This window comes from Diplotaxodon limnothrissa, linkage group LG18, assembly GCF_057381915.1.
Source record: "Diplotaxodon limnothrissa isolate DT_005_m linkage group LG18, D_limnothrissa_male_GT1.1, whole genome shotgun sequence".
Taxonomy (NCBI): Eukaryota; Metazoa; Chordata; class Actinopteri; order Cichliformes; family Cichlidae; genus Diplotaxodon; species Diplotaxodon limnothrissa.
The window spans coordinates 10,642,078-10,653,493 of record NC_140613.1 but is presented as its reverse complement, the minus strand read 5'-3'; the positions used below and the strand labels follow the sequence as shown (position 1 = coordinate 10,653,493).

The 11,416-nt window shown below is 44.1% G+C and overlaps 1 protein-coding gene across 2 annotated transcripts in view; it reads right to left on the bottom strand.

The window, feature by feature from the left end:
* Positions 1-2,365: 2,365 nt before the first annotated feature.
* The window catches only part of ankrd12 (ankyrin repeat domain 12), a 41,700-nt gene continuing 32,649 nt past the window's right edge, over positions 2,366-11,416 (bottom strand). For both annotated transcript variants that reach the window (XM_085377153.1, XM_085377154.1), the window contains 6 exons: positions 10,210-10,357; positions 5,686-10,094; positions 4,770-4,868; positions 4,440-4,583; positions 4,243-4,338; positions 2,366-2,975 (listed from right to left, as the gene is read on the bottom strand). In XM_085377153.1, coding sequence (XP_085233279.1) covers positions 2,790-2,975; positions 4,243-4,338; positions 4,440-4,583; positions 4,770-4,868; positions 5,686-10,094; positions 10,210-10,357 — 5,082 coding nt within the window. In that variant the 3' untranslated portion in view covers positions 2,366-2,789. The remainder of the gene's footprint in view (positions 2,976-4,242; positions 4,339-4,439; positions 4,584-4,769; positions 4,869-5,685; positions 10,095-10,209; positions 10,358-11,416) is intronic.

Here is an 11,416-nt window from a genome sequence, read left to right as displayed (position 1 = left end):
TGAATATGTCAAAGAAAGTGTAAAAAAAATCAGAGAATTATTGTGATGTATAACCAAACCAAAATATACGAAAATGTACCTATAGTAAAAATACTTTTCATCCAAAGTGTCCCTCTTAAGAATCCTACACATTATATTATTGAATCATAATTACTGATTGACGGATACGTGTAACTTTACTGTTACAGTTGCAGATGATTTTAAACCCTTACCTATAACACAGCAAGTTATTAATAGATTTGTATTTTAAAAGCTGCAAAAAAACAAAAAACAAAAACCAATTAACCAAGGCTTTAAAATTATTGATAAGGATTAAAACTATAATATTTGAATCCAAAATATTGCGGAGTAGACAATTTATATGTAGCATAGTGTTTACATATCCTAAACTGTGCTTCAAGCTTCAAGTTTGTCTTTCCAGCCGTATGTAAAATACTGTGGCATGAAACTGCATTTCTCAGGGCCAGAATATGTGAAAAAGTGGGGAACGCACAAGATGAAGACAGAGCAACACAAGGACAGGTTAAAAAATGTTTTAGGAAGGGTTGGTGCCACATCATTCCTCACTGTTATGTATAAATATACCTTAAAGACAGACTAAAGCAGTGGAAAAGCTCCACACTGATAAAACTTATGGTGTCGAAGGTAACAGTCCCGCAGTAAATCCTTTATTCAGAAAATTGATGTGCAGGAATGATTGAGGTGACAAATAAAATCTGTTGAAGCCAAATAAAACCAAACTATTAAAACACATTATGTTCGTCAGTATTAATGGTCCATGTAGGACTAGTATTATCATGTTAATTATACTCCTTTAAATATCATCTTACTGGAATAATAATGCTGATGCAATCGTGTGCAAGCAGCTTGTTATGTTCCACCCAAGCTACTTGCTTCAGCAGAGCTTTACATTAAGGGACTCTCTTCACCTTCATCTGCTAAAGGAGGAAACTTAAACTCAGCTTTAAGCTGAGCTTAAAAACATGCGTGTATGAGCAGGACTGCTCTAACATTTCAAACTGTTTTGAAGCCAGTCACATGACTTTCGGGTTTTAGATGACAAACCAACACCAAGAGGAGCGTCTTTAAATGCATAACATGTCAAAGCAGATGGGTTACTTCAGCAGAACACCACACCGGGTCCCACTCCAGTTAACTAAACTGAGGCCATTACACAGACTCACCAAGAGTGGGAAAATGTTGCCTGGTCTGATGAATTCATCTGCAACATTTACGCAAACATTGTTTTAATGCCAGAGCCGGAGTATCGTTGCAGATCATGTCACCCCTTTATCACCACAATGTACCCACCTTCTGATGGCTGCCTAAGCAGGATAACACAAGCCAAGCCAACTTTATGTATATAGTGGTTTAAAAACAGCAAGTGCTGAGCAACGTGCTTAACAATAAGGGCATGATTAAAATAAAATAATAAATAATATAAAGAAAACTGCTCTTTTATCGAGGGGCTATTTTTTATTTTACTGAATCTGTTTTTCAACAGGAAAAATAATAAAGTCACAGCTGGAGGTGCAGCGCTGCTTACAGTGACATCTACTGGCTAAACATAGTACTACCACTAAATAGTGTTCAGCTGAGGTGGCTGTACTATGAAAATAGGTTTTTACCAAGAATCACACCAACAAAAAATTTAATTTCACAACAAATAAAATTTATTCAATTATATATTACAAATATCTACAAGTCATGTAACAAGTAAATATTAAAATAGACTTTTTTAGAACTATCGTTCAAAAGGCATTATGCTGAAAAAATAGGATTTGTTGTGATCTCACAATGAAACTGTAAAAGTATGATTTTTTTTTGTTGTTGTTTTTTGTTTCCTTGGAAGCCACAACAGACTTTAATGTGCACAAGACACAATGAACAACATGAGGAGTGAGGCCACAATAAGGACATAACACAATGGCGCAAAAAAGGGGAAAAAGAAAAACAAGAAAAAAAAAAAAAAGTCTGAACACTTCAGTAAACCTCACAATTAAGTCCACAGTACAGCTCTTTAGGGAAAAAGTACAAACAATGCAACGCATGCACAGCATTTAATTGCCAAAGTCAAAGAACACCAGCTGTGGCGTGGATGTCCAGATGAGGAAGGAAGAAACAGCAAAAACAAAACAGAAAAAAAAAAAAGAAGAAGCAACTGAAGCCAACACATGCTTAAGATTTTAAGCCAACGACAACATCACAAACAAAGAGGACACTCAATATCAAAAAAAGGGGGGAAAAAGGGGGGGGAAAAGAACTTTGGTCCATTAAAACATCAGACAGAACAAGTTTACAATCAAAATATCTATCATTTTGTTGTTGTTTTACAAGTTTAAAACAATAATTACATGGCTATTTACAAATGCACAATTTATGTATAAAATAAGTTAAAAAAAATTAAGAGCACAGTCTGTACACAATGTATGAACACTCAGTTTGAAAACAATTGAAATCTTTCACTTGTGTGACCCTGCTTGATGAGGTGTTGTTGTCCACACGGCGCCTCCTCTCGCTGCACCGCCTGGCCCTGCTTCTCGTCTCGGCTCCCCGGCTACGTCTGTTGCCTGGACGGTCTTCCTTCCCCGTCCTCGTGGGCGGGAGGCCTGTTTTGGACTCTAAGAGCTCTGGAATTAAAATGGTCTCTTTTTTTAAGTGCTCTTTCTTATCACTGCCTCATTATAAGTGCTTCACATCTTTTCCTTTCCTGTTCCCCGATTGTGCAGGCTGCCCGCTCGTGTCAGCAATTTAGCTTCCGCTGTGGCAAAGCGCGTCTGTCCTACAGCTCATATCGGGGTCAGGTCAAAGTCGTCGTTGACCTCCACGAGCGGGATGTAGAACTCGGGGATCTCAAAGATGCTGGTGGACTTGTAGGTGGCCGGGTCCAGCTCCTGCAGCTTGAGCTGCCACTCCAAGCGCTGCACTGCGTTCAGAGCTGCTGCCTCGTGCTGCTGCCTCATCAGAAGACACGTCTGTGGAGGGAAGAAAAAGAGGTCGTGACTTCATCCAACAGCTGTTCTCATTTAGACCAAGAGCGTCCGTCTCCAAGAAGGAACTGGTGGAGGAGAGGGTAGGAAGAAAAAACAAAGGCAACCAAGAAGTGAAACGTTTTTCTCCACCCTGCTGCTAAACCCAAAAACGCTCTCCGCCACGCTGAATTCAAAACAAAAAACTGGACTGTACCATCGATCGACACCAGAGAAACTTTCCCTGGGTGCTTCATCAGGTACACCTGTTCAACTACTTGTTAACCAATCACATGGCAGAAACTCAGTGCACTTATGTACGCGGACATGGTCAGATGCTGGAGTTCAAACTGAGCATCAGAATGGGGAAGAAGTGAGACGATTGACGTTATTGTGGCATGGTTGTTGATTCACAAGTATTTCAGAAACTGCCCATCTGCAGACATTTAACCACACAAACACCTTGAGGGTTGCTGATGTCAGAAGAGAACGGCCAGACCACGTCGAGCCGATAGGAAGGCAACAGTAACTCAAATGACCACGTATTTGTGCCATATTACAAACCTCAAAAATAAAATAAAATAAAATAAAAAATAAAATAAATTGACAATGAGTTCACTGTACTCTGATGACCTCCCCAGTCACCAGATCTCAATCCAGAAGAGCACCTTTGGGATATGGTGGACCGTGAGCATCATGGATGTTCAGCAACTGTGTCGTGCTATCATGTCAACATGGGTTAAAATCTCAGCAATGTTTCAGGCACCTTATTAAATCTGTGCCATGAAAAATTAAAGCAGTTCTGGGGCTCCAATGCAGTGCTAGTTAGGTTTACCTAATAAAATGGTCAGGAAGTGTAGTTGGTGGTTCCTTTTAGCACATTTATTTTTCATTCCTTCCAGAGAATAGCCATATGCAATTAATTAACTTACGGTATAAACATCCCCCTTGCTTTAAACTTGGAAGTCGCTGCTCTCTGGCTACCCCTAACCCTTCTCTTAGTTTCCTGGCTGCCTCTTGGCTTCCTGAGCACGGACGCCAAGATGTCACAAGATAAATCTCAGATGCATGAAAGGCAGAGATCTGCATCTTAGATGTAAAAAGCAACAACTAGCAGGATACAATCACTGAAAGATTAAAAGCATTCACATATGAGACAATAAGACCATCTAAAACAAGCAAACAACTCTTTCTACATTTTTTGGAATAGCATAAAAATCTCCTGCAATGATATTTCTGACCATTTCCTTATAATTTCAGATTCATTGCTCACCTTTAGTTTGTCAAACTTGTCGTCGACATCTTGTAACCACGACATGAACTGCCTGGCGTTGAATCGGTCCCTTACTGATGTTTTGCCATCATCACTCTATGAGACAAACAAATGATAAACTCTCAAATTCTCCCCAAAATACACTAAAAACACTGGACTGTAAAACATAAACCCATGGATGTCCTTGTGTTAATTACCTGGACATCCTGCGGCATGTTGTACACTTCCGCATCCAATAAAACGGTGCAGGCACTGAAAGGCAGAGTCTGATTGGCTAGTGTTCTTGCTGCCCGGTAATGGACTCGTAAGACCTCCTGCTCGTTTGAAACAATCAGCTTTTCCTTAAAGAAGGAAAAAAGAAATCCAGTCAGTGTCATAAATCCAACGTTTGTGTGTTAGCGTGAAACTCAAATCTTTTTAAGAAAGCACATGTAGCACAGCACCAAACACAGTCATGGTTAATATAACTGCAGGCATAACACAGACGACATTTAACAATGCGAAGCTCCAACAGCAGAACTACGTACCCTTTCAATGCTGTGCTGCAGTCGTAGTTTCATGCGGACCACCTCCTGCTGTTTGAACATCTCTTTGAGCTGCTCAGGTAATGACGGAGGAGGAGTTATCTGTCCAAACGAACCGTTTAAAAAAGGAGAAAGATTTTTACAAACTTGGTCAGGACTGCAGTTTGACATCTGAGAGATGAGAAAATATTATCATTTAAAGTTTAGTACTGGTGTGTAGCAGTGATGCAGTGCGTCTATGCAGAAAACTGAGCATCAGCTGTCCTGGTAAACATGGGGGATGAAATGCTTAAGGCTCTGAGCCTTAATAAATGAGCAGTTAACAGCAAGACATCAATAGCGTGCTCACAGTTTGGGTGAAAACATAAATGATTGTGTTGTGGACGGATGGATGGCTCGCCTTGGCATTAGCTCATCTGACTACTAGACTTCTTTTTGTCACTCTTCTGTTTCACTGATGAGATTTAATTCTCTTTTCAATATCTTTCCAACAAAGTCTCATCTCTTCAAAATGTATAACCTCCCCCTGTATAATCTATGACTGACCCCCCTGTCTTCAACACAGCTGCAGCGGTGCAACGTGCCGGATTAACACGACCGCCAAAAACGGGGATAGAGGATGTGACACAAATTTAATGTTAACGTTGACATGCAGTGAAAGGGAGAGCAAATGATTTTTCTTCCCAGAAATATATCAATTAGAGCCGCCTGATTAGTGTAAATTTATATTCAACTGCAGTTATGGATCATGTTATGAAGCCAACATAATGAGATCAAACCATCATTGTGCTCCGTTCTTTGCACTAAAGGTCAAATGGTCACTAGCTTCGTTTTGAATCATAAAAGAGTATGCACATCATCCCTGCTGCAGTTTTGTCTAAAAAATCAAATCAAATCAATAATAACAATGATGACTCACAGTTGGTATACAGAGTTTGCTGAGTGGGTTCCCGTCTAGGAGGTATGAGCCATTAAAGGTCACATATTCGTCATAATACTGCGGCGGCTGCGGGGCGACGCTGCACAGCACTTTACGCTTCTCCTCGATCTTCTTGCGGATGTGCAGGAACTCGTAGTATGGGTTAGCTCTGTCCGACTGGTAAGGTTCGATCTCCTCCAGCTTTACAGAGTCAACGATAGCCGCTAGCGACTGCTGTTCCCTCTCTTGTTGAGTGGTGGAGCACGGCTGGGAGAGCGACACCTTCGGCATCTTCCTCTTGCGTGGATGGGGCACGTGAATGTCCATTTCCTCGTCTGCTACGCGAATCTTGAGTTTCGCCCCTGAGGAGTCGGACTCCCGGTCTCCGGATTGCGGAGAGGAACTCCCTGAGGCGCTGCTGCTGACGTCTGTTGGATCCGCTGACTGGACGGCGCTTTGGCTCTGCTCTTCTAGAGCTGAGGACGACTCTGGTTTCTCCTCGGCAGGCGTGACCTCCATGGGCTCCGAGGAGGCCTCTGCTTTGGATTCAGGTGAGCAGTCTGTACTCAGGCTGCCTTCAACGGATGAACTCTCAGTTGCAGCAGAGACAGCAGCACCACCACCGCTGTTGTGCGAGCTTTGTGGTACATCTGCTGTCCCTTCAGTCTTGTGTTCAGGGCTCGAACAGGACACGCTTTCCTTTTCCGTAAGAGCATCGAGACATGGGCCTGAGATGTCGCTGGAAGGCTGTGATTTCTTGCAGTCTTGGCCACTTGCATCTGCATCCTCTTGAGAAGGCCTGCACTCATCGGATCTGCTGAAACCCGTTGAGGATTCTCTGGCAGCAGAGGTGGGAATGTGCGAGCTGGTGGACGGTATGGGACTCCCCGCCGCTTCTGTTGTCAAGTTTTCTGCATCCGTTTCCATATTTTCTGGTTCTGTTCCGTGAGCGGTCTCCACGAGTGTGTCTTTTTGGTCAGAAACCTCCGTGGTAACTAACTCGGCCTGCTGCTGATTCTCAATACCAGAAGACGGGAGTGGTTCTCTATGCTGGAAGAGCTTTGTGTTTGTGAGTGCTGACAGCTCAGCAGCTTGAGAAGCTGTAGGTACTGACGGCTGATCAGATTCTTTAGTAACACATTCTGCCTGTGAAGTCTCCATCTGACACTGGATGTCTTGGACAGCAGGAGGCTCAGATAGAGGAAGAGGTTTCGGCTCCTCTGACCCACTTTGAGAACTACTGCACTGTGAGCTGCTGGACTGTGGAAGAGTCACGCTTTTACTGGGAAGATCTTTATTTAACAGTTGCGTTGTCGAGCATCCAGCAGTGCTTCCTTCCCTCTCTGTGACTGAATCGGTAACTGAATTTGAATTTTGTTGTGTACTCAGGCTCTCTGCGGTTTCTGAGGCCTCCTTCATTCTCGGCTCCTCTCCTGGGATCGCAGTCAGGTTGGATTTTGGCAGATTTTCAACAGCTTTGCCTTCAGTTGATGAGTTGGCATCCTCATCCAGAATAGCCCTGAGGTAAGGAGATTCATGCCTGCCGGACATCACTCGATTACCTTGTGAAACATCTGGAAGACTGTTGCAGTCTTTATCGTGAACAGACGGCGACCTTGTAGCTTGAATGACGAGGGAAGACTGGAGAAATGCAGGCTGGGAGTCTGAGGCTTCCATGTTTACATCAGAATCGTATTCGGCATTTCTGGGAGTTAATGTCGTTGCCTGGCATGAATCCTCCGAGCTGGCAACAGAGACTAAAGAAACAGACCTGGAAATGATGCCACAACGGTCATTCTCAGGACGGGGTGATCTCGTCAGACAGTTTTCCACGGCTGATATGACCTTTGCGCTGATAGAGGGCAGACTCTTCCCATCAAGTGACACCGTTCTGGGGCTAGTGCCGTCCTTCAGGGATTTATCTCTGCTGTGGACATCAGATGTATCAGAGCTTTTTGAGCGTGTTAGCTCCTTACTCAAACATGGTTCTGTTTTTGTTCTGTCTTTAGGCTTGGACTTCCCCGGATCTGCCACAGGCCGCTGTTTAAGCCTTTCCCGCTCTTTCTGTTTGAGTTTTTCTAGGTGCTTCCGATGCCACAGCTCAATCTCTTGGTCCTTCATGCTGAGCATGCGCTCAAAGCTGGTCTGCATCAGGTCATCGTTCACAAGTCTCTTTTCTTTTGGTTTGGCGTCTCGTATTGCTGGCGGGGCTTTCAATTTGGCCTTGTCTGCCTCCGTCTCACTGGATTTGGCCTTGCTGATTTTGGCCTGCTGAGAGCGGTCTTTGTGTCGCTCTTTATCCTTGTGTCTATCCGAGTCTTTGTCACGGTCTCGCCTATCGCGATCCTTCTCCGGCGTTCTCACTGCTTCCTCCTTTGATTTTGTAGATAAGGACTTGCCGCTCTCAGAGAGATGGCTTTTCTTCTCCTCTAAAAGTAATTTCAGATTGGAGGTCGAGGACAGCGTTCCATCTTTTATTTTATCTCTTCTTTTCCTGTCAAAGTCCTTTTCTTTGGCGCGATCAGATTTACTGTGATCCGTGGTCTTCTCCAGAGGTTTTCCTTTCCTATCAGAGCTTGTGCGATCCTTTTCTCTGTGATCCCCGGCATTATAGTCTCTGTCCTGCCTCTCCTTATCAGACCGTTTGTCGAACTTATCTTTACTTTTCCTGCTGTCTTCATGCTTTTTTGTTGTGGTTAAAGATTTCAGCTTCTCGTTTTCTTTGTAGCTTTTCTCTCCAGGCGAAACGGAAGAGATGGATCCCGCTCGCTCCTTTTCCTTCCAACGATCCACTGAGTTCTGTGGTTCGGTTTTGTCAGAGTGCTCTGTTTTGACCTTTTTTTCCTTGTCAAGATGCCTTTTCTCCATTTTGTCTGAGTCCTTTTCCTTTCCTGGGAGCCTCTTGTCAGTTTTCTCGCGTGAGCCTTTTTCTGCAGGCTCCAGCTGTTCTTGATCAGCTGTGATCCCACTTATGGGTTTCTCCTCTGTCTCTTCTTTCATGCTGTTGATCTGCAGCGACTCCTCAGGAATCCGCCCTGAGCCGTGGCAGTCCACCTTTTCGTCATGCTCGTTGAGCTTTGAATCCTTCACCTTCTCTTCTCTTCCTGCCGCCTCCTTCCGCTCTTTTTTCACGCTCTTGTCTTTTTCTCGCTCCTCTCTTGGCCTCTTTTCCTTGCTGCCGGAGTGCTTCTCCTTTGGGTTTCGCTCATCTTTCACAGGAGAGGAATCAGCAGTCTTCTGAAGCGAGCTGCTGTCTTCACTTTCCTTTTTTACTGGCAGAGGTTCATCTGTCTCATCACTTTTGAAAAAATTTTCTTTCCAGAACTCTCTGTCAAATTCCAAATTCCTGTGGCTGTCTTTCCTGGCCTCCTTTTGCCTTTGGCGGCTCCGCTCTGCCTCATATTCCCTGCGGTGTTTGTCTTTCTCCTTGTGTTTAAATTTATGCTTCTTCACGACTTTTCCGTCTAAATCAGTCTTCCGTAAGGCACCCTCGCTGTCTATGCTGTTTCCTATGCTGCCGTCTTTGTAGGGGCTCGAGTGGCCGTCGTCGCCGTCCACACTGGAGTCTTTCTGTTGATGTTTGCTCTTTTCCTTGTGCTTACACCCCTTCGTGCTGGAGCCTTCAGTGCAGTAGTCTGCGTCTGTGTAGTGGTTGTATTTGACACCGTCCACTGGACACGAGCTGTCAGTGATGGAAACGCACATCTTCGCATTTTCCTGTTTGAGTGGTGTCTGTTTATCTGTCAGGCTGTGGTTCAGTTTAGGAGATTTGATGGCTGACAAGTGGAAGAGGTGGACGGATGAGTCATCTTTGGGACTGAAAGACATCTTGAAAGAGTCTTCCTCCCGGCCCTTCTCTGTGCTTTCAGACACTGTTGCCAGAGAGAGGACTAGCGTTTTACTGTTTTCTTTCCCATCTTCTTGGTTTTCCTTGTTTTTATTCTGGCTCTTGCTCTTCCTCTTAACTTTACCTTTGTCCTTTTGCTCAGTATTGTCCTTTTTCGACCTCGTGTCCGGCTTGACGTTCTCCGAGCTATGAGAGCAGGTGGGGGAGCTTCTCTTCTCTGAGAGGCTCTCCGTTTCGTCGCTGGACGTATCCGAGCTGCAGTGGACACGAGACGTCTTCTGCTTCTTGGACTTTGATGAGGAATCCCCCTTGTTGCTTTGCTTTACTGCAACGTGATTCCTGTCTTTGTCCTCCTTCTCCGGCTGTCGTAGCTCCCTCCTGAGGATGTGTCTGTCATTCAGGGCTTTACCGAGATTGTCCTCCTCTTCCTCGTCCTTAAATTCGTACTCATCCATCCCTGGCATGGAAGACGATGCTTTCGTGGCAGAGTCCTTTTCAGTATCAGAGTCTTCCATGTTGTCATCGACACTGGATGGATTGACAGATGGCGGGTCTTCAGATTCTGTGGAGTACAGTAGACTTAAGCTTCATTTACAGTGGACACATTACTGGATGTCGATGACAGGGGAGTAAAAAAACAAAACAAAACATAAATATTACACAGGAGGGACAATCACCTGAAGAGCTGTCATCATGGTCCGACACGGCTCCTTCTCCCTTTAATAGCTGTTCCAGCTCCTGAGAGTCGGCCACATCCACCGGGCGCTCGCCGCGCTTGTTGGCTTGGAAAGCGTTACCACCGTGACGAAGCAGAAGTTTCACAATCTACAGAAAACACAACAATTACACTGAGAAATCCTAGACAGACAGACATGCCTTAGATTTTTTTTAAAGGTAAAATATAACATTTTACCAAGGCATTTAAAATTGTAACAAAATGCACTTTAACGCAATCTGATGCATTTTGATCATTTTTAAACTCGAACAACTTAAAAACAAATTTACTGGCTGATGACCTAAGAGTGGCCGTCTTCTTATCATTATCATAAAATACTACATTCTGCAAGTTGATGCAACAGAAATAAATATTTGACTTAACATTTAAAGACAGCCAAAAAACCCCCAAACATGTATGCAATGTCCACATATAAATGTAACAGCACTCTGACTATTCCTGCATTAAGGATGGACTTGTGCAACCTTTATATTAGAGGTGCGATCAAAAAAAGAATTGGCTCATGAATACATACAAGCACACCAGATAAAAATTTGGCTGATCTCCCTTTTAAAGTCATCCTCTTGGGTCAGTTTTCAGTGCTGCTGCTATTTTTAGCTTGCTCGTTTTTAGGCTAGATTCTGATCGCTTGCATGTGTGGTCTACGATTTCACCGCAGCCCTCAAAACTTGAAGCAGCCAACTTCTATCTGTCAGACTGACTCTGCTTTCATGTGGTGGGGGGGTGTCGGGGGGGGGGGGTGGTGTCTGGGTGTCCAGCTATGACAAAAGTTTTTTGCAGGTTTCAGTTACAGAGTCCACAGTTTCCTGAGCGAACAGGAGTGCGAACAGGAGCATGCTTGTCAACATTCGCAAGATTGTTATTCACTGTAAATTTATCCCCCAAGGTGACACTGACACCTCGCTCGAGTTCATCTAACATCTTGAGACGTCTAAGGAAAATATTCAGCACAAACGACCTGAACTGTGATGCGTGCCATCCTGTGCCGGCACAGAGTGCATTATGAACACGTACGTTTTTCTGGCTATGTTGACATAATCTTGGCTCACCAACCTCCCTACTTGCCAAATATGTCTCCCTGCCAAATCCACAAATTCCACAAAGTTGAAAGGTCACCGTCTTGAAAAGCTGAAGGAGATGCACCATGT